General features: G+C 42.5%; 1 protein-coding gene and 1 long non-coding RNA gene across 2 annotated transcripts; both read left to right on the plus strand.

Moving 5' to 3' along the window:
• Nucleotides 1-729: 729 nt before the first annotated feature.
• On the plus strand, nt 730-3,934 carry LOC145876334 (uncharacterized). Its single transcript, XR_014391497.1, has 3 exons — nt 730-984; nt 3,419-3,517; nt 3,818-3,934. It is a non-coding gene; the product is annotated as an uncharacterized LOC145876334 (long non-coding RNA).
• Nucleotides 3,935-11,182: 7,248 nt separating this feature from the next.
• LOC145876350 (stonustoxin subunit beta-like) lies at nt 11,183-14,602 on the plus strand. The gene is made up of 4 exons (XM_082972139.1): nt 11,183-11,373; nt 11,651-11,824; nt 12,076-12,122; nt 12,540-14,602. Exons 3-4 carry the CDS (start codon nt 12,101-12,103, stop codon nt 13,070-13,072), a joined length of 555 nt encoding a protein of 184 aa, XP_082828265.1. The 5' UTR covers nt 11,183-11,373; nt 11,651-11,824; nt 12,076-12,100; the 3' UTR covers nt 13,073-14,602.
• Nucleotides 14,603-21,904: the final 7,302 nt, after the last annotated feature.

The raw sequence follows: 21,904 nt of genomic DNA on the forward strand, positions 1-21,904 counted from the left end.
ATAATCAGATTACATGGAGAGGGGGGAGCTGATCCTAGATCATAATGAATCAGATTACAAGGAGAGGAGGGACCTGATGCTAGATCATAATGAATCAGATTACATGGAGAGGGGGGACCTGATCCTAGATTATAATGAATCAGATTACATGGAGAGGGGGGGGACCTGATCCTAGATCATAATGAATCAGATTACATGGAGAGGGGGGACCTGATCCTATATCATAATGAATCAGATTACATGGATAGGGGGGACCTGATCCTAGATCATAATGAATCAGATTACATGGAGAGGAAGGACCTGATCCTAGATCATAATTAATCAGATTACATGGAGAGGGGGGACCTGATCCTATATCATAATGAATCAGATTACATGGAGAGGGGGACCTGATCCTAGATCATAATGCATCAGATTACACGGAGAGGAGGGACCTGATCCCAGATCATAATCAGATTACATGGAGAGGGGGGAGCTGATCCTAGATTATAATGAATCAGATTACATGGAGAGGGGGGGACCTGATCCTAGATCATAATGAATCAGATTACATGGAGAGGGGGGACCTGATCCTATATCATAATGAATCAGATTACATGGAGAGGGGGGACCTGATCCTAGATCATAATGAATCAGATTACATGGAGAGGGGGGACCCAATCCTAGATCATAATGAATCAGATTAAATGGAGAGGAGGGACCTGATCCTAGATCATAATGAATCAGATTACATGGAGAGGGGGACCTGATCCTAGATCAGCACTCCTCCTCTGGGACACTGCCTGTATAAAACAGAACACATTGTTGTAAAGTCTAGGTTCAGCAGGTGTTTACTGCCATCTAGTGGATGATACCAATAAAACACTTTATTTTCAGGGTGGGGAGACGGCTGATTGAAACCGAAAGTAAAGTTGTTCTTTTGTTCAGGATCCATTTTGAGACGACAGAGCAGAAGACACTATATGGAGATTATTGAAAAATAAAGTAAGTATTTCTGAACAATAATCTATTCTAATGGACAGAGTAAGAGAATGAATACTAGGAATGATATATTACTAGTTAGTAGAACTGCTACTTGAGCTGAGTTGCTGACAGACAGCAGTTTTCAAAGTGGAAACTAATCAGTAGGTCTACATGTTATCAGTAAAACGTCTGGTAAAGATGGTGGAGGAGCTTTTACATTATATGGTTTTATGTTTATCTCAGGGTTTATCAATCCTTTTGTTCTTACCAGCACTTACACACCTGATTCAACTAATCATTAAATATTTCAAGACAGTTTAATATTTGAGGCATACAAATGAACATTCTCAAATTAAAACCTTTTGGGTTTGTAGGCCTGTTAACAATTATTATAGTCCTACAGTAATTCACATTCTGGAGGAAAAAACACAGCTAAACTTGGTTACGAGTAAATGATATGTTTATCTAAAATAATGTAAGAGAGACGTCTTGAAGAAACGCTTCTGGGTTTAGAACTCTGTGTCTCAGTGCCTTGCGACAGTGGGAAGTTCGTTTTGCATGGCCCGGTGCTACAGGTGAGTGGAGTTTTATTTTAAGGAACAATAGAATGGTCTAAAATGCGTAAACTCTGCGCACCCGGGGAGCCGGGCAATGCAAAACGAATTCACCCAGTGACCGTTACTTTATTTCCTTATATGAAACTGAAAGTAACTTTGTAGCCTGCGCAGTTACAAAATGTCTGTTGACACTGTGGCTCATATGTCTCTAGAATATTAGAACAGTGGTGGAAAAAGTACTCAATTCTCATACTGGAGTAAAAGTAAAGATACCTTAATAGAAAATGACTCAATTAAAAGTGAAAGTCACCCAGTAAAATACTTCTTCAGTAAAAGTCAAAGTATTTGGTTTCAAATATAATTAAGTATCAAAAGTAAATGTAATTGCTAAAATATACTTAAGCATCAAAAGTAAAAGTAAAGTAGTGATAATTTAAAATTCCTTTTATTAAGCAAACCAGACGGCACAATTTTCTTGTTATTTTAATTTACGGATAACCAGGGTCACACTCCAACACTCAGACGTCATTTAAAAATGAAGCATTTGTGTTTAGTGAGTCTGTCAGATCAGAGGCAGGGGATGACCAGGGATGTTCTCTGTTTAGTGAGTCCTCCAGATCAGAGGCAGTAGGGATGACCAGGGACGTTCTCTGTTTAGTGAGTCCTCCAGATCAGAGGCAGTAGTAATGACCAGGGATGTTCTCTGTTTAGTGAGTCCTCCAGATCAGAGGCAGTAGGGATGACCAGGGATGTTCTCTGTTTAGTGAGTCCTCCAGATCAGAGGCAGAAGGGATGACCAGGGATGTTCTCTGTTTAGTGAGTCCTCCAGATCAGAGGCAGTAGTAATGACCAGGGATGTTCTCTGTTTAGTGAGTCCTCCAGATCAGAGGCAGTAGGGATGACCAGGGATGTTCTCTGTTTAGTGAGTCCTCCAGATCAGAGGCAGTAGGGATGACCAGGGATGTTCTCTGTTTAGTGAGTCCTCCAGATCAGAGGCAGTAGGGATGACCAGGGATGTGCTCTGTTTAGTGAGTCCTCCAGATCAGAGGCAGTAGGGATGTTCTCTTGATAAGTGTTCAAATTGGACCGTTTTCTGTCCTGCTAAGCATTCAACATGTAACGAGTACTTTTGGGTGTCAGGGAAAATGTAAGGAATAAAAAGTACATCATTTTCTTCATGAATGTAGTGAAGTAAAAGAGAAAGTTGTTAAAAATATATTTCTCAAAGAGATAATAAATGAATGAGAACAATTGACATTCAAGAATTAGTCACTGTGTTAACCACAACCAACATGCTGGATCTCTGTTTAGTTGTTACTGTGTTAACCACAACCAACATGCTGGATCTCTGTTTAGTTGTCACTGTGTTAACCACAACCAACATGCTGGATCTCTGTTTAGTTGTCACTGTGTTAACCACAACCAACATGCTGGATCTCTGTTTAGTTGTCACTGTGTTAACCACAACCAACATGCTGGATCTCTGTTTAGTTGTTACTGTGTTAACCACAACCAACATGCTGGATCTCTGTTTAGTTGTCACTGTGTTAACCACAACCAACATGCTGGATCTCTGTTTAGTTGTCACTGTGTTAACCACAACCAACATGCTGGATCTCTGTTTAGTTGTCACTGTGTTAACCACAACCAACATGTTGGATCTCTGTTTAGTTGTCACTGTGTTAACCACAACCAACATGCTGGATCTCTGTTTAGTTGTCACTGTGTTAACCACAACCAACATGTTGGATCTCTGTTTAGTTGTCACTGTGTTAACCACAACCAACACGCTGGATCTCTGTTTAGTTGTCACTGTGTTAACCACAACCAACATGCTGGATCTCTGTTTAGTTGTCTCTGTGTTAACCACAACCAACATGCTGGATCTCTGTTTACAGGGGTCAGTGCTCTAAAATGAGTCTCTCTGGGGAGAGAGAGGAGGGGGGCCCTGCCTCCAAAATGCATCTCTCTGGGGGACATGACACCAAAGCTAAGAGGTGAGATAACAATTTTATGATAACAATATTGAGCCGGTCGGTCACATTTGAGAGTGAGGGAGATATATAACATTTTGCATAAAAAAACATGATTTTTGTCTCTCTGAAATGAAACCATCAAGTGATAGATTTTAAACAAATCCTTGTCTGTGAGAGATGTAATAATTAATACATAATTTCTTTAAACAATAAAAGCTCATTTCTGTAAAGTGATATGTAGCGTTTTGGAACTCTTCTTATGTTTCCCATCTGAGATCAGAGTAGATGAGAGATGTAATGTTTGTCTCTGTTGTGTTGAAGCCCAATCAAGCAGGAGAGACCAGCCTCCCCTGTCCCCAGCTGTGTGTCCATGAAGAGTGACCGGTCTATGGGTACACCTATAGTGTTTAGAGAGGGAGACTTTTCTACTGAACAAAGGTAAGAAGAACTCATGGGTCATGGTCTGTGAGTTAAACAACACTGTCTCTAGTCATTTCTCCTCTCACATTTTCACATTTCTTTTTGTTGTTTTCATAATCCATAGGCTAATACTTTTGTCCATTTTCATAGTCCTAAAACAATATTAATTAAACAAACACAATATTCCCTCCCTGTGTGTGTGTGTGTGTGTGTGTGTGTGTGTGTGTGTGTGTGTGTGTGTGTGTGTGTGTGTGTGTGTGTGTGTGTGTGTGTGTGTGTGTGTGTGTGTGTGTGTGTGTACTGTAATCTCATGTTTTGTCCACAGAAACCAACAGGAGAGATCAGAGTCAGAGATTCTCAGTGGTCAGTCTTCCCAGAGTCATCAAACAGACCTGGACTCCATATTCAGTGTATGTGATCCTGTTATGTACATTTGTTTTTGTTTTCCTCAAGTAAAGTTGATCTGTCAATTATTCATGAATGTGTTAATGAGAAAGCATTTCTTCTCTTGCTTAACTTATTTACTTGATTTATTTTAGTTGCTTGAAGAGAAAATTATGACATTTGTGAAGAACGAGCTGAAAATGTTCAAGAGGATTCTTAGTCCTGAACTCCCAGAAGGCTTTGAGATTCCGAAGCAGGATAAGGAAGTGGTGGATGCTGAAGATGAGAAGCAGGAGAGCAGTGCCAGAGAGGGGGCTCTCAAGATCACACTGCACGTCCTGAGGAAAATGAACCAGAAGGAGCTTGCTGACACACTGGAGAAATGTAAGATCTGTCTGCCTCATGTTGAATGATGTTTTATAACGTTTAACCTCTATGGGCTAGGTGGGACGCTTGCGTCCCACCTACGTAACAGCCACTGGCAGCCTGTGGCGCGATTTTCAAAACGTTAAAAATCCTATTACTTCAATTTCTCAAACATATGACTATTTTACAGCTATTTAAAGACAAGACTCTCGTTAATCTAACCACACTGTCCGATTTCAAAAAGGCTTTACAACGAAAGCAAAACATTAGATTATGTCAGCAGAGTACCAAGCCAGAAATAATCAGACACCCATTTTTCAAGCCAGCATATAATGTCACCAAAACCCAGAAGACAGCTAAATGCAGCACTCACCTTTGATGATCTTCATCAGATGACAACCCTAGGACATTATGTTATACAATACATGCATGTTTTGTTCAATCAAGTTCATATTTATATCAAAAACCAGCTTTTTACATTAGCATGTGACGTTCAGAACTAGCATACCCCCCGCAAACTTCCGGGGAATTCGCTAACATTTTACTAAATTACTCATGATAAACGTTCACAAAAAGCATAACAATTATTTTAAGAATTATAGATACAGACCTCCTCTATGCACTCGATATGTCCGATTTTAAAATAGCTTTTTGGTGAAAGCACATTTTGCAATATTCTAAGTACATAGCCCAGGCATCACGGGCTCGCTATTTAGACACCCGGCAAGTTTAGCACTCACCATAATCATATTTACTATTATAAAAGTTTGATTACCTTTTGTTGTCTTCGTCAGAATGCACACCCAGGACTGCTACTTCAATAACAAATGTTGGTTTGGTCCAAAATAATCCATCGTTATATCCGAATAGCGGCGTTTTGTTCGTGCGTTCCAGACACTATCCGAAATAGTAAAGAAGTGTCGCGCGCATGGCGCAATTCGTGACAATTAAATTCTAAATATTCCATTACCGTACTTCGAAGCATGTCAACCGCTGTTTAAAATCAATTTTTACGACATTTTTCTCGTAGAAAAGCGATAATATTCCGACAGGGAATCTCCTTTTCGGCAAACAGAGGAAAAAATCCCAAAGGCGGGGGCGGTCGGGTCACGCGCCTAAGCCCAGTGTCCCTTGATCGGCCACTTGAGAAAGGCGATAATGTGTTTCAGCCTGGGGCTGGAATGACGACATTCTGTTTTTTCCCGGGCTCTGAGCGCCTATGGACGACGTGGGAAGTGTCACGTTAGAGCAGAGATCCTTAGTAAATGATAGAGATGGAAAAGAAGTTCAAGAAATGGTCAGACAGGCCACTTCCTGTAAAGGAATCTCTCAGGTTTTGACCTGCCATTTGAGTTCTGTTATACTCACAGACACCATTCAAACAGTTTTAGAAAATTTAGGGTGTTTTCTATCCATATGTAATAAGTATATGCATATTCTAGTTACTGGGTAGGAGTGGTAACCAGATTAAATCGGGTATGTTTTTTATCCAGCCGTGTCAATACTGCCCCCTAGCCCTAACAGGTTAAAAGCTGTAGCTAAAGTACAGCTAAAGTAGCTGTGTAACTCAATGATATTGTAGCAACCTTAACACAACACCTAGTGACCTCATCAAGTAGCAGAAGGGATGTGTTGTGGTGATTCATTTAGAGAGACAGAGAGAGACAACATTAATAATACCATCAATAATACCAATAATAATATAATCAGTCACACCAGTCTGTAATGCATTATGAAAACATTTAACATTTATACAGTCAGTTAAGAGAATAAATGATTATAATTTAAACTTTATAACAGTCCTACAATACTGTAGGCATTAAAACAGACGTAATATTAATATCCTCTGTGTTATTTCTAGATTCAGATGATCCTGCTGTGATTTGCCAACGTGAACTCAAATCTAATCTAAAGAAGAAGTTTCAATGTGTATTTGAGGGGATCGCTAAACAAGGAAACCCAACACTTCTCAATAAGATCTACACAGAGCTCTACATCACAGAGGGAGGAACAGGAGAGGTCAATAATGAACATGAGCTGAGACAGATTGAGACAACAACCAGGAAACAAGCAAGACCAGAGACTGCAGTCAAATGTAACGACATCTTCAAACCCTTAACTGGACAAGACAAACGTATCAGAACTGTGCTGACAAAGGGAGTCGCTGGCATTGGAAAAACAGTCTCTGTGCAGAAGTTTATTCTGGACTGGGCTGAAGGAAAAGCAAATCAGGATGTTCAATTTGTGTTTTCATTCCCTTTTCGGGAGCTGAATTTGATGAAAGGGGACAAACACACTTTGATTGAACTTCTCTATCACTTCTCAATGGAAATCAAACAATCAAGAATCTCCAACTACGACAAGTACAAAGTTGTGTTCATCTTTGATGGTCTGGATGAGTGCCGACTGCCCCTAGACTTCCAGAAGAACAAGATCTGTTGTGACGTCACAGAGTCAACCTCAGTGGATGTTCTGCTGACAAATCTCATCGAGGGAAATCTGCTTCCCTCTGCTCTCCTCTGGATAACTACCCGACCTGCAGCAGCCAATAAGATCCCTTCAGGGTGTGTTGACCAGGTGACAGAGGTACGAGGGTTCAATGACCCACAGAAGGAGGAGTACTTCAGAAAGAGATTCAGTGATGAGGACCTGGCCAGCAGAATCATCTCACACATAAAGACATCAAGGAGCCTCCACATCATGTGCCACATTCCAGTCTTCTGTTGGATTTCTGCAACAGTCCTCGAACACATGCTGAAACATAAGACAGAAATGATGCCCAAGACTCTGACTGAGATGTACACACACCTTGTGGAGTTTTATACCAAACAGAAGAATGAAAAGTATCTTGGGAAAGAAGAGACAGGTCCACACTGGAATAACGAGAGCATTCTGTCACTGGGAAAACTGGCTTTTCAACAGCTAGTGAAGGGCAATCTGATTTTCTATGAAGAAGACCTGAAAGAGGCCGGCATTGATGTCAATGAAGCCTCAGTGTACTCAGGATTGTGCACACAGATCTTTAAAGAGGAATGTGTTCTGTACCAAGACAAGGTGTACTGCTTTGTTCATCTGAGCATTCAGGAGTTTCTGGCTGCTGTGTATGTGTTCCTCTCATTCATCAACAACAATGAGAATCTCATGGACAAACAGCAAATAAAGTACAGTATATTTTCTTTGCTGTACAGAGATAAGTCTGAAGTTACTGTCTACAAGAGTGCTGTGGACAAAGCCTTACAAAGTGAGATTGGAAACCTGGACCTGTTCCTCCGCTTCCTTCTGGGACTCTCACTGGAGTCCAATCAGAAGCACTTACGAGGTCTACTGACAAAGACAAGAAGCAGCTCACAGAGCAATGAAGAAACAGTCAAGTACATCAAGGAGAAGATCAGGGAGAATCTCTCTCCAGAGAGGAGCATCAATCTGTTCCACTGTCTGAATGAACTGAATGACCATTCTCTAGTGGAGGAGATCCAAAGCTACCTGAGCTCAGGAAGTCTCTCAGAACCCAACCTGTCACCTGCACAGTGGTCAGCTCTGGTCTTTGTGTTGCTGACTTCAGAAAAGGAGCTGGATGTGTTTGACCTGAAGAAATTCTCCAGATCAGAGGAAACTCTTCTGAGGCTGCTGCCAGTGGTCAAAGCCTCCAGAGCTGTTCTGTGAGTAAATAAAATAACATATAAGAAGTATTCATCAGGAAGAAATATTATGTTTAGAGAAAAATATGTATTATAATATGTATATTGAAAAACATATTGAATAAATGCATTGATGGAAGATGAATCTATATGTTGTTTGGGAATATGAACCACATGCATCTACCGTTGTCCTTCTACACTACTGGTGTTAAATTAACAGTGTGTTTGTGAAGTCATGATGATCTCGTTGCAGGCTGTCAGGCTGTGGAGTCACAAAGAAAGGCTGTGCTTCTCTGGTCTCAGCTCTGAAGTCAAACCCCTCACACCTGAGAGAGCTGGACCTGAGTAACAATGACCTGAAGGATTCAGGAGTGAAGCTGCTCTCTGCTGGACTGGGGAATCCCAACTGTAAACTGGAGACACTGAGGTCAGTATTCCTGTAGTTGGTCAACAAGTGATAACTGTTCACCAGATCCACATGTGTTTACCAGAAACACATAGTCCACACCATATGTGTTTGGACAGTGAAGCTTATAGTTTTAAATGTGGTGCTATGCTCCAGCATTTTGGATTTGAGATAGAATGTTTCATATTAGGTGACAGTACAGAATGTCACCTTTTATTTGAGGGTATTTTCATACATAGCTGTGTTACTGTTAAGAAAGGAAAGCACTTTATGTATTTAGTTCTCCCATTTGAAAAAGTTGTACATATTCGGACAAATTCACTTATATTGTATTAAAGTTGTCATAAGTTTAGTATTTGGTCCCATGTTCCATGCCTGCAGTGATTACATCAAGCTTGTGATTCTACTAACTTGTTGAATTCATTTGCAGTTTGTCTTGGTTGTGTTTTGGATGATGTTTTTCCTAATAGAAACTGAATGGTAAATAATGTCCTGTCATTTTGGAGTCACTTCACTTGTATTGTCAGTAAGAATAGAAGATGTTTCAGAACACTTCTACATTCATGTGGATGCTACCATGATTATGAATAATCATGAATGAATCATTAATGATGTTTATTGTAAAGGACCACAGGTCCAGGGCTCAGCAGGTGTTTATTGTAAAGGACCACAGGTCCAGGGGCAGGCAGAAGATCAAAAAGGGTCCAAAAAGGCAACAGGCAGGGAAAAGGCCGTGGTCCGGGAGATCAGGCAATAGGTTGATAACAGGAAATCCTATAGGCTAAGGTACAGGCAGGGAATAGGTTGATAACAGGAAATCCAATGGGCTAAGGTACAGGCAGGGTATAGGTTGATAACAGGAAACCCTATAGGCTAAGGTACAGGCAGGGAATAGGTTGATAACAGGAAATCCAATGGGCTAAGGTACAGGCAGGGAATAGGTTGATAACAGGAAATCCAATGGGCTAAGGTACAGGCAGGGAATAGGTTGATAACAGGAAATCCAATGGGCTAAGTTACAGGCAGGGAATAGGTTGATAACAGGAAATCCAATGGGCTAAGGTACAGGCAGGGAATAGGTTGATAACAGGAAATCCAATGGGCTAAGGTACAGGCAGGGAATAGGTTGATAACAGGAAATCCAATGGGCTAAGGTACAGGCAGGGAATAGGTTGATAACAGGAAATCCAATGGGCTAAGGTACAGGCAGGGAATAGGTTGATAACAGGAAATCCAATGGGCTAAGGTACAGGCAGGGAACAGGTTGATAACAGGAAATCCAATGGGCTAAGGTACAGGCAGGGAATAGGTTGATAACAGGAAATCCTATAGGCTAAGGTACAGGCAGGGAATAGGTTGATAACAGGAAATCCAATAGGCTAAGGTACAGGCAGGGAATAGGTTGATAACAGGAAATCCAATGGGCTAAGGTACAGGCAGGGAATAGGTTGATAACAGGAAATCCAATGGGCTAAGTTACAGGCAGGGAATAGGTTGATAACAGGAAATCCAATGGGCTAAGGTACAGGCAGGGAATAGGTTGATAACAGGAAATCCAATGGGCTAAGGTACAGGCAGGGAATAGGCAAAAGGTGTCGTTAGGGAGGCAGGCAAAAACATCATACACGGGAGGAGTAAATTAAAGGAAACTCAGCGCTCCGCATAGCCTTGTGTCACAAATCAAACATTACATCACAATGATGGGGGTGCAAAGAACTGAACTAAATGGTTATAATGACATACAGGTGTGTGAACAGGTGATCAGAATTCAGGTGATTCAGATCTACGTCTTTGAGAGTTGCAAGCAGACGTTACACCATCCACTATTTTAATATTGGGCAAAACACAACCCATAACACAACCCAAAACACAACCCATAACACAACCCAAAACACAACCCAAAACACAACCAAAACAAACTGCAAATGCAACCAATGAGTTTACAACCAAACACTAAACTTTTGACTACTTTAATACACTATAAATGAACTGGTCAGAATACTTATGACTTCTTCAAATAGGAGGACTAGATACATAAAGTGCTTTCATTTTTCTAAATGGTGAAACAGATATGTATTAAAATACCCTCAAATAAAAGGTGACATTATATACTGTCACCTCATATGAAACATTTGATCTGAAATTCAAAATGTTGGAGTTTAGAGCCACATTTAAAATGTTATCTTCACTGTCAAAATAGATATGGTGTGGACTGTATACTCAATACAATCTAAATCTGATACCTCACTGTCTGTCTTTTGACTGATACTGCTTTTAAACTGGTCTGGTCAGTCTACTCAAATATTCATACTGTACATATTTCTCTCTACAAGTAATATGATAATTTAAAATAAAGATACATTAATTTATAAATAGATGTGGCAGGTTTCAGGACACTGATGTATCTGAATATGATGAAAAAATATACTGCCACTATTTTCATCACAAAGAATATCAGTGTGGTTTTAAAATGATTTGACTCTTTGCAGGCTGTCAGGCTGTCTAGTCACAGAGGAAGGCTGTGCTTCTCTGGTCTCAGCTCTGAGGTCAAACCCCTCACACCTGAGAGAGCTGGACCTGAGTAACAATGACCTGAAGGATTCAGGAGTGAAGTTGCTCTCTGCTGGACTGGAGGATCCACACTGTAAACTGGAGACTCTGAGGTCAGTATTCCTGTAGTTGGTCAACAAGTTTTTGTATTTGTATTAATTGGATCCCCATTAGCTGCTGCCAAAGCTAAAATATTTGTACTATACATTTTTCTCTCTACAAACAATAATTTGATAATTTGTCATTTCTAAAAATGATACATTCATTTCTGAATAGATATGGCAGGTTTCAGGACACTGATGTATCTGAATATGTTGAAGAAATATACTGCCACTATTTTCACCACCAAAGAATAGCAGTGTGGTTTTAATATGATTTGACTCTTTGCAGGCTGTCAGGCTGTCTAGTCACAGAGGAAGGCTGTGCTTCTCTGGTCTCAGCTCTGAGGTCAAACCCCTCACACCTGAGAGAGCTGGACCTGAGCTACAATCACCCAGGAGACTCAGGAGTCAGACTGCTCTCTGCTGGACTGGAGGATCCACACTGCAGACTGGAGAAACTCAAGTATGTAGAGGGTTTATGTCAATGTTCATATCAGACATGATTGACTTTTCAGGCTAGGTAATACAAACATTCTGACCACCACTTGGACAAAGTTATATGCGTGTGTGTGTGGTGTGTGTGTGTGTGTGTGTGTGTGTGTGTGTGTGTGTGTGTGTGTGTGTGTGTGTGTGTGTGTGTGTGTGTGTGTGTGTGTGTGAGAGAGTTCAGGTGTATCCCTCAATGACTGTCTGTTTTTCTGCTTATCGCTACAGTGTGGAAAATAGTGGAGAGAACAGAATGAAACCTGGACTTAGAAAATGTGAGTGTTGACTGCTGTGAAGAATATGACTAAGAATAAGTCTTAATTCAAGTTAAGTCAAAGACCACCATCATTACTGACTTGGTCATATTAAACATCAGCTGTAGTTCTACAGAAGCAGAAATCAGGGACACCAACGTTTACAAAGAGTTGATATGACAGTGTGTGTGTGTGTGTGTGTGTGTGTGTGTGTGTGTGTGTGTGTGTGTGTGTGTGTGTGTGTGTAATTAATGTGAATAAGTGTGTATTATATTACCATACAGTATAACATATGATCATTCAACAAGTCTCAAGTTACCTTAACTTCTCCTTTTGATACCTAGAAACATCTACATTAAATGAATTAGTGAAAAGTGAGTTAACATTCTAATGTGAATGATGATGATTTCTAATATTGTGTCTGGTTTCATCCATCAGATGTCTGTGATCTCACACTGGACCTAAACACAGTAAACAGACACCTCTCTCTGTCTGAGGAGAACAGAAAGGTGACATGGAGGAGAGAGGAGCAGCCGTATCCTGATCACCCAGAGAGATTTGAGGACCGCGGACAGGTGCTGTGTAGAGAGGGTCTGACTGGGCGTTGTTACTGGGAGGTAGAGTGGAGTGGGAGAATGGGGGCTGATATAGGAGTGACATATAAAGGAATCAGCAGGAGAGGATGGGGTGATGACTGTTGTCTTGGATGTAATGACAAGTCCTGGAGTCTGATCTGCTCTGACAACAGATACTCTGCCAGGCACAATAATAATCTCACTACCATAGACGTCCCCTCCTCCAGCCCCCACAGAGTAGGAGTGTATCTGGACTGGCCAGCCGGCACTCTGTCCTTCTATAGAGCCTCCTCTGACACACTGACCCACCTGATCACATTCACCTCCACATTCACTGAGCCCCTCTATCCAGGATTTAGGGTTTATGATGTTGGCTCTTCAGTGTCCCTGAAATAACACACACACAAACACACACAAACACACACACACACACACACACACACACACTGGACACACACACACACACACACACTGGACACAAACTGGACACACACACACACACACACACACTGGACACACACAAACACACACACACACACACACACACTGGACACAAACTGGACTCACACTGGACACAAACTGGACACACACACTGAACACACACACACTCAACACACAGACACACACTCAACACAGACACACACTGAACACACACACACACACACACACACACACACACACACACACACACACACACACACACACACACACTGGACACACACACACACTCAACACAGACACACACTGAACACACACACACACACACACACACACACACACACACACACACACACACACACACACACTGGACACACACACACACACACACACTGAACAAACACACACTCTGGACATACACAAACACACACACTGGACACACAAGACACACACACACACACACACACACACACACAGGAAACACACACACACTGGACACACACACTCACTGGACACACACAGACACACACCGACACACACACACTGACACACACACACTGGACACACACACGCTTGACACACACACACTTGACACACTGGATACACACACACCAACACACTGGATACACACACACACACACACACACACACACACACACACACACTGGATACACACACACAAACACACACACTGACACACATAAACACTGACACACACACACACAATGGACAAACACAATGGACAAACACACACTGGACACTCACACATGTCAGGCTTGTAATATTTTCTGATCTTTTACCACTTTGCATTTTTTATGATATATTTTACTGTTTGTGTTTGTACCACAGGAGGTTGGTGGGACCTTATTTAGGGAGGACAGGTTTGTAATGGCTGGAGTGGAATAAGTGGAATGGTATCAAACACGTGGTTTCCATGTGTTCCATTTCATTCACTCTGTTCCAGACATTATTATGAGCCGTCCTCCCCTCAGCAGCCTCCACTGGTATGTACTGTCCTGTATGTGAGAGAGATCCAACAAGGAATTACAATGTATGTATTACTTTTAATACCTGCAAATGGCAAATAAACTACTGGAACTCCTTATGAATGTCTGCAGCCGACAAAAGGTGAAAATATTACCGGAATATTCTGCAAAATGTTGATGAAGACGTCACTCAATCCACCCAAAACAACATGCAGTCTTTCCACAAGACTCCCATGAAGTTATAGTGTGACGTTATGAGTCGACGTTAAAGTAACATTCTCACAACATACTGCACTTGTTTTATACTGTTTTAGATGTATCCTCTGTTTAAACATTTAAACTCTTACAATAACACTGTTAAAATACCAATGTGATCATTTCTTGTCTTTTATGTTGGAAAAACAAATTGTACAATTATATGTGGACACACGCTCCATAGTTGTACAAGTATACATGGATATATTGTACTTTTCATAATAAAACATATTTGAAACAAGAAAAAGCATGTTAATTGTGAAAACAATTTCGTTATTGATTTTTACATTGCTTCTCCCTGTCTCATGTTGACGTTTGTCATGAATCTTGACCTGGAGGCAGAACTGTGCGATTTCCTCTAGATATGTCAGCTGCAAAGTCAGAATTGGATGTGGAAAATAATGTTGATTTATGGTCTTAATTTAAGGGAAGGATTAGCAGTGTGGTTAGGGTTGAGGTTAGGATTAAAATCGGATTGTATTACTTTGTGCCTGTGCCAGCTAGGGAATACTTTGCTGAACTGCCTCCAGGGCAAGATTCATGACAATAAATGCCAGCCTGCCTCCAGGGCAAGATTCATACCAATAAATGCCAACCTGCCTCCAAGGCAAGATTCATGACAATAAATGCCAACCTGCCTCCAGATAAAGATTCATGACAATAAATGCCAACCTGCCTCCATGGCAAGATTCATGACAATAAATGCCAACCTGCCTCCAGGGCAAGATTCATGACAATAAATGCCAACCTGCCTCCAGGGCAAGATTCATGACAATAAATGCCAACCTGCCTCCAGAACAAGATTCATGACAATAAATGCCAACCTGCCTCCAGGGCAAGATTCATGACAATAAATGCCAACCTGCCTCCAGGGCAAGATTCATGACAATAAATGACAACCTGCCTCCAGGGCAAGATTCATGACAATAAATGCCAACCTGCCTCCAGAACAAGATTCATGACAATAAATGCCAACCTGCCTCCCAGTCGTCCCCTCCTTATCTTTACAAGGCTGCAGAACCTGCAAGCTAGTGATGTGTGGGTTCTCTCATAACCCTCAGTCCCCAGGTGGGTAGATGGCAGGTTGAATAAAGAGAAGCTAGTGATGTGGGGGTTCTCTCATAACCCTCAGTCCCCAGGTGGGTAGATGGCAGGTTGAATAAAGAGAAGCTAGTGATGTGGGGGTTCTCTCATAACCCTCAGTCCCCAGGTGGGTAGATGGCAGGTTGAATAAATAGAAAACAATAGGCTACATAAAACATTCCATAAATGTATAATTATTATGTAATTAACCTGTTGGGTCTAGGGGGCAGCATTTGCACGTCTGGATAAAAAAAATGTACCCGATTTAATCTGGTTACTAATCCTACCCAGTAACTAGAATATGCATATACTTATTATATATGGATAGAAAACACTCTAAAGTTTCCAAAACTGTTTGAATGGTGTCTGTGAGTATAACAGAACTCATTTGGCAGGCAAAACCCTGAGACATTTTCTGACAGGAAGTGGATACCTGATGTGTTGTATTGACTTTAAACCTCTCCCATTGAAAAACACAGGGGTTTAGGAATATTTTGGCACTTCCTATTGCTTCCACTAGATGTCACCAGCCTTTACAAAGTGTTTTGAGTCTTCTGGAGGGAGATCTGACCGAACAAGAGCCATGGAACGGTGATGTCCCATTAGACACCTGGCGCGCTACTTCATGTTGGGTACCCTCGTTCCAATACGTTATAAAAGGCTATGCATTCGTCCACCTTGAATATTATTCATGTTCTGGTTAAAAAAGGCCCTAATGATTTATGCTATACAACGTTTGACATGTTTGAACGAACGGAAATATATTTTTTCCCCTCGTTCATGACGAGAAGTCCGGCTGGCTTACATCATGTGCTAACGAGACGGAGATTTTTGGACATAAATGATGAGCTTTTTTGAACAAAACTACATTCGTTATGGACCTGTGATACCTGGAAGTGACATCTGATGAAGAGAATCAAAGGTAATGGATTATTTACATAGTATTTTCGATTTTAGATCTCCCCAACATGACGTCTAGTCTGTATCGCAACGCGTATTTTTCTGGGCACAGTGCTCAGATTATTGCAAAGTGTGATTTCCCAGTAAGGTTATTTTTAAATCTGGCAAGTTGATTGCGTTCAAAAGATGTAAATCTATAATTCTTTAAATGACAATATAATATTTTACCAATGTTTTCTAATTTTAATTATTTAATTTCTGACGCTGACTTGACTGCCGGTTATTGGAGGGAAACGATTTCCTCAACATCAATGCCATAGTAAAACGCTGTTTTTGTATATAAATATGAACTTGATAGAACTAAAAATGCATGCATTGTCTAACATAATGTCCTAGGAGTGTCATCTGATGGAGATTGTAAAAGGTTAGTGTATCATTTTAGCTGGTTTTATGGTTTTGGTGACCCTGTCTTTGACTTGACAAAACATTACACACAACTCTTGTAAATGTACTGTCCTAACATACTCTAAATTTATGCTTTCGCCGTAAAACCTTTTTGAAATCGTAAAACGTGGTTAGATTAAGGAGATGTTTATCTTTCAAATGGTGTAACATAGTTGTATTTTTGAAAAATTTGAATTTTGACATTTATTTGGATTCAAATTTGCCGCTCTTGAAATGCACCTGCTGTTGATGGAGTGCACCACAGGTGGCACGCTAGCGTCCCACCTAGCCCCAAGAGGTTAACACAAAACATTAAGGACACCTTTCTTTCCATGACAAACTGACCAGGCGTAACTCAATATTAGGAAGGTATCCTTTATATTTTGTCCACTCAGTGGCTCTGACCCTTTACGTAACTGTCAATCCTCTTTGCCAGGAACCTTCTGTAACGGTTGGCGTCGGATAAAGCGGACCAAGACGCAGCGGGGAAATGTGCACTAATCTTATTTTTTGATTTAATTGGCAAAGAAGGTGAACCAAAAATAAACACATACACCAAAAAAGACACAACGACCTGCCTCCAATTGAGAGTTCAACACCCAAATACCTAACATAGAAATACTAAACTAGAGAGAACATAGAAATTCAAAAAACATAGAACATAACCCAAAACCCAGAAATAATAAATCAAACACCCTTCTAAGCAAACCACCACCCCGAACCACATAAAACAAATACCCTCTGCCACGTCCTGACCAAACTACAATCACAAATAACCCTTATACTGGTCAGGACGTGACACCTTCTTTAAATGTTCCCAAATGCTCCCACACTGATGCTCTCTCACAGCTGCTCCAGGGCCTCTTGGGTTGAGGAGTCATTCTCTTCTAACCTGATCACAGCTGCTCCAGGGCCTCTTGGATTGAGGAGTCATTCTCTTCTAACCTGATCACAGCTGCTCCAGGGCCTCTTGGGTTGAGGAGTCATTCTCTTCTAACCTGATAACAGCTGCTCCAGGGACTCTTGGGTTGAGGAGTCATTCTCTTCTAACCTGATCACAGCTGCTCCAGGGCCTCTTGGGTTGAGGAGTCATTCTCTTCTAACCTGATCACAGCTGCTCCAGGGCCTCTTGGGTTGAGGAGTCATTCTCTTCTAACCTGATCACAGCTGCTCCAGGGCCTCTTGGGTTGAGGAGTCATTCTCTTCTAACCTGATCACAGCTGCTCCAGGGCCTCTTGGGTTGAGGAGTCATTCTCTTCTAACCTGATCACAAACAAAGACAAGATTCAAACAAATAAACATGATGGTCCAACATAATAGGGGGGGGGGGGTAGAGGGAAGGTAGAGGAGAGGAGGGGGGTAGAGGGAAGGTAGGGGAGAGGAGGAGGGTATAGGGAAGGTAGGGGAGAGGAGGGGGGTATAGGGAAGGTAGGGGAGAGGAGGGGGTATAGGGAAGGTAGGGGAGAGGAGGGGGTATAGGGAAGGTAGGGGAGAGGAGGGGGTATAGGGAAGGTAGGGGAGAGGAGGGGGTATAGGGAAGGTAGGGGAGAGGAGGGGGGTATAGGGAAGGTAGAGGAGAGGAGGGGGTATAGGGAAGGTAGGGGAGAGGAGGGGGGTATAGGGAAGGTAGGGGAGAGGAGGGGGGTAGAGGGAAGGTAGGGGAGAGGAGGGGGTATAGGGAAGGTAGGGGAGAGGAGGGGGTATAGGGAAGGTAGGGGAGAGGAGGGGGGTATAGGGAAGGTAGGGAGAGGTGGGGTCATAGGGAAGGTAGGGGAGAGGAGGGGGGTATAGGGAAGGTAGGGGAGAGGAGGGGGTATAGGGAAGGTAGGGGAGAGGAGGGGGGTTTAGGGAAGGTAGGGGAGAGGAGGGGGTATAGGGAAGGTAGGGGAGAGGAGGGGGTATAGGGAAGGTAGGGGAGAGGAGGGGGGTTTAGGGAAGGTAGGGGAGAGGAGGGGGTATAGGGAAGGTAGGGGAGAGGAGGGGGTTTAGGGAAGGTAGGGGAGAGGAGGGGGTATAGGGAAGGTAGGGGAGAGGAGGGGGGGTATAGGGAAGGTAGGGGAGAGGAGGGGGTATAGGGAAGGTAGGGGAGAGGAGGGGGTATAGGGAAGGTAGGGGGGTATAGGGAAGGTAGGGGAGAGGAGGGGGTATAGGGAAGGTAGGGGAGAGGAGGGGGGTATAGGGAAGGTAGGGGAGAGGAGGGGGGTATAGGGAAGGTAGGGGAGAGGAGGGGGGTATAGGGAAGGTAGGGGAGAGGAGGGGGGTATAGGGAAGGTAGGGGAGAGGAGGGGGTATCGGGATTAGGGTTAGGGTTAGGGTTAGGGTTAGGGGTTAGGGTTAGGGTTAGGGTTAGGGGAGAGGAGGGGGTATAGGGAAGGTAGGGGAGAGGAGGGGGGTATAGGGAAGGTAGGGGAGAGGAGGGGGGTATAGGGAAGGTAGGGGAGAGGAGGGGGGTATAGTGAAGGTAGGGGAGAGGAGGGGGGTATAGGGAAGGTAGGGGGAGGTGGGGGGTATAGGGAAGTTAGGGGAGAGGAGGGGGGTATAGGGAAGGTAGGGGAGAGGAGGGGGGTATAGGGAAGGTATGGGAGAGGAGGGGGGTATAGGGAAGGTAGGGGAGAGGAGGGGGGTATAGGGAAGGTAGGGGAGAGGAGGGGGTATAGGGAAGGTAGGGGAGAGGGGGGGTATAGGGAAGGTATGGGAGAGGAGGGGGGGATAGGGAAGGTAGGGGAGAGGAGGGGGCATAGGGAAGGTAGGTGAGAGGAGGGGGTATAGGGAAGGTAGGAGAGAGGAGGGGGGTATAGGGAAGGTAGGGGAGAGGAGGGGGTATAGGGAAGGTAGGAGAGGAGGGGGTATAGGGAAGGTAGGGGAGAGGAGGGGGTATAGGGAAGGTAGGGGAGAGGAGGGGGTATAGGGAAGGTAGGGGAGAGGAGTGGGGGCATAGGGAAGGTAGGGGAGAGGAGGGGGGACTTCCTCCATGTCAGGTAAGCAGCCTCCAAGTCTACCCTCACCAACTGACCAGACTGAGTGTGTTCTGAACATCCCTCTCTGTCCTCTGATGTTGCGTCCAAGTCTTCTTTGGTCTTTCTGGTGTCTCTGTCTTGACTCTTTAGTGAGTTTTTTCAGTTCTTTCCCAGGCTGCCTGAAAAACACAAAAAGATGGCAACTACATAAGAGTTATAAACTATCAAAATAAAGAGAATCCCACACTCCATATATAAACTCCCAGTAATTTATTGGGTATTTACCAACGTTTCAGCATCACTGTGACTTCTTCAGGGTGATGTCATCAATACTTCAACCAGGTTATGTAGACAAACAGTGCAATTAGTGCAACCAATGACAATAGAGAGGGGTGTGTCATAATGATTAAGTTAATTACAATGAATTTATGAAACTGTTAACCTGTTGGGGATAGGGGGCAGTATTGACACGGCTGGATAAAAAACGTACCCGATTTAATCTGGTTACCACTCCTACCAGTAACTAGAATATGCATATACTTATTACATATGGATAGAAAACACCCTAAAGTTTCTAAAACTGTTTGAATGGTGTCTGTGAGTATAACAGAACTCATTTGGCAGGCAAAAATGTGAGAAGGTTTCATTCAGGAAGTGGCCTGTCTGACAAGGTGTCGTTCTTCTTGTCTCTGTTTATTGAAGAGTGAGGGTCTTAGCTGTCCCGTGACACTTCCTACGGCTGCCATAGGGTCTCAGAAGGCGGTAAAAAGCTGAATCGTGGCTTTGCAGGCTCTGGCTGAAAAAAAGTAGCGCGTTTGGGTAGTGGCTGGTTACAGTACTGTGAGACTCAGGCTCGTGCCCGCGTCGACCGAAAGCTTTGTTTACTTTCCTCAGTTTAGCTAAATGGACATTCCCGGTCAGAGTATTATCGCTTTTCTACGAGAAAAATGGCATAAAAATGGATTTTAAACAGCGGTTGACATGCTTCGAAGTACGGTAATGGAATATTTAGATTTTTTTTGTCACGGATTGCACCATGCGCCCGACCCTTCTTTACCATTTCGGATAGTGTCTGGAACGCACGAACAAAACGCCGCTATTCGGATATAACGATGGATTATTTTGGACCAAACCAACATTTGTTATTGAAGTAGCAGTCCTGGGAGTGCATTCTGACGAAGACAACAAAAGGTAATCAAACTTTTATAATAGTAAATATGATTATGGTGAGTTCTAAACTTGCCGGGTGTCTAAATAGCTAGCCCGTGATGCCTGGGCTATGTACTTAGAATATTGCAAAATATGCTTTCACCAAAAAGCTATTTTAAAATCGGACATATCGAGTGCATAGAGGAGGTCTGTATCTATAATTCTTAAAATAATTGTTATGCTTTTTGTGAACGTTTATTGTGAGTAATTTAGTAAAATGTTAGCGAATTCCCCGGAAGTTTGCGGGGGGTATGCTAGTTCTGAACGTCACATGCTAATGTAAAAAGCTGGTTTTTGATATAAATATGAACTTGATTGAACAAAACATGCATGTATTGTATAACATAATGTCCTAGGGTTGTCATCTGATGAATATCATCAAAGGTGAGTGCTGCATTTAGCTGTCTTCTGGGTTTTGGTGACATTATATGCTAGCTTGAAAAATGGGTGTCTGATTATTTCTGGCTTGGTACTCTGCTGACATAATCTAATGTTTTGCTTTCGTTGTAAAGCCTTTTTGAAATCGGACAGTGTGGTTAGATTAACGAGAGTCTTGTCTTTAAATAGCTGTAAAATAGTCATATGTTTGAGAAATTGAAGTAATAGGATTTTTAAGGTTTTGAAAATCGCGCCACAGGCTTCAAGTGGCTGTTACGTAGGTGGGACGAATTCGTCCCGCCTAGCCCATAGAGGTTAAAATAGCTTTTCGGTGAAAGCACATTTGCAATATTCTCAGTAGATAGCCCGGCATCACAGGGCTAGCTATTTAGACACCCAGCAAGTTTAGCCTTCACCAAAATCAGATTTACTATTACAAAAGTTTGATTACCTTTGTTGTCTTCGTCAGAATGCACTCCCAGGACTGCTACTTCAATAACAAATGTTGGTTTTGTCCAAAATAATCCATCGTTATATCCAAATAGCGGCGTTCGTGCGTTCCAGACACTATCCGAAAT

Source organism: Salmo salar, unplaced genomic scaffold (genome assembly GCF_965601325.2).
Source record: "Salmo salar unplaced genomic scaffold, fSalSal1 ptg000578l, whole genome shotgun sequence".
Classification (NCBI taxonomy): Eukaryota; Metazoa; Chordata; class Actinopteri; order Salmoniformes; family Salmonidae; genus Salmo; species Salmo salar.

Excerpts from the sequence above, each read along its gene's own strand:
- LOC145876350 (XM_082972139.1), top strand. The coding sequence starts at position 12,101 with ATGAAACCTGGACTTAGAAAAT. Across the intron at positions 12,123-12,539 it reads GAAACCTGGACTTAGAAAAT|ATGTCTGTGATCTCACACTG; the intron begins GTGAGTGTTGAC and ends TTCATCCATCAG.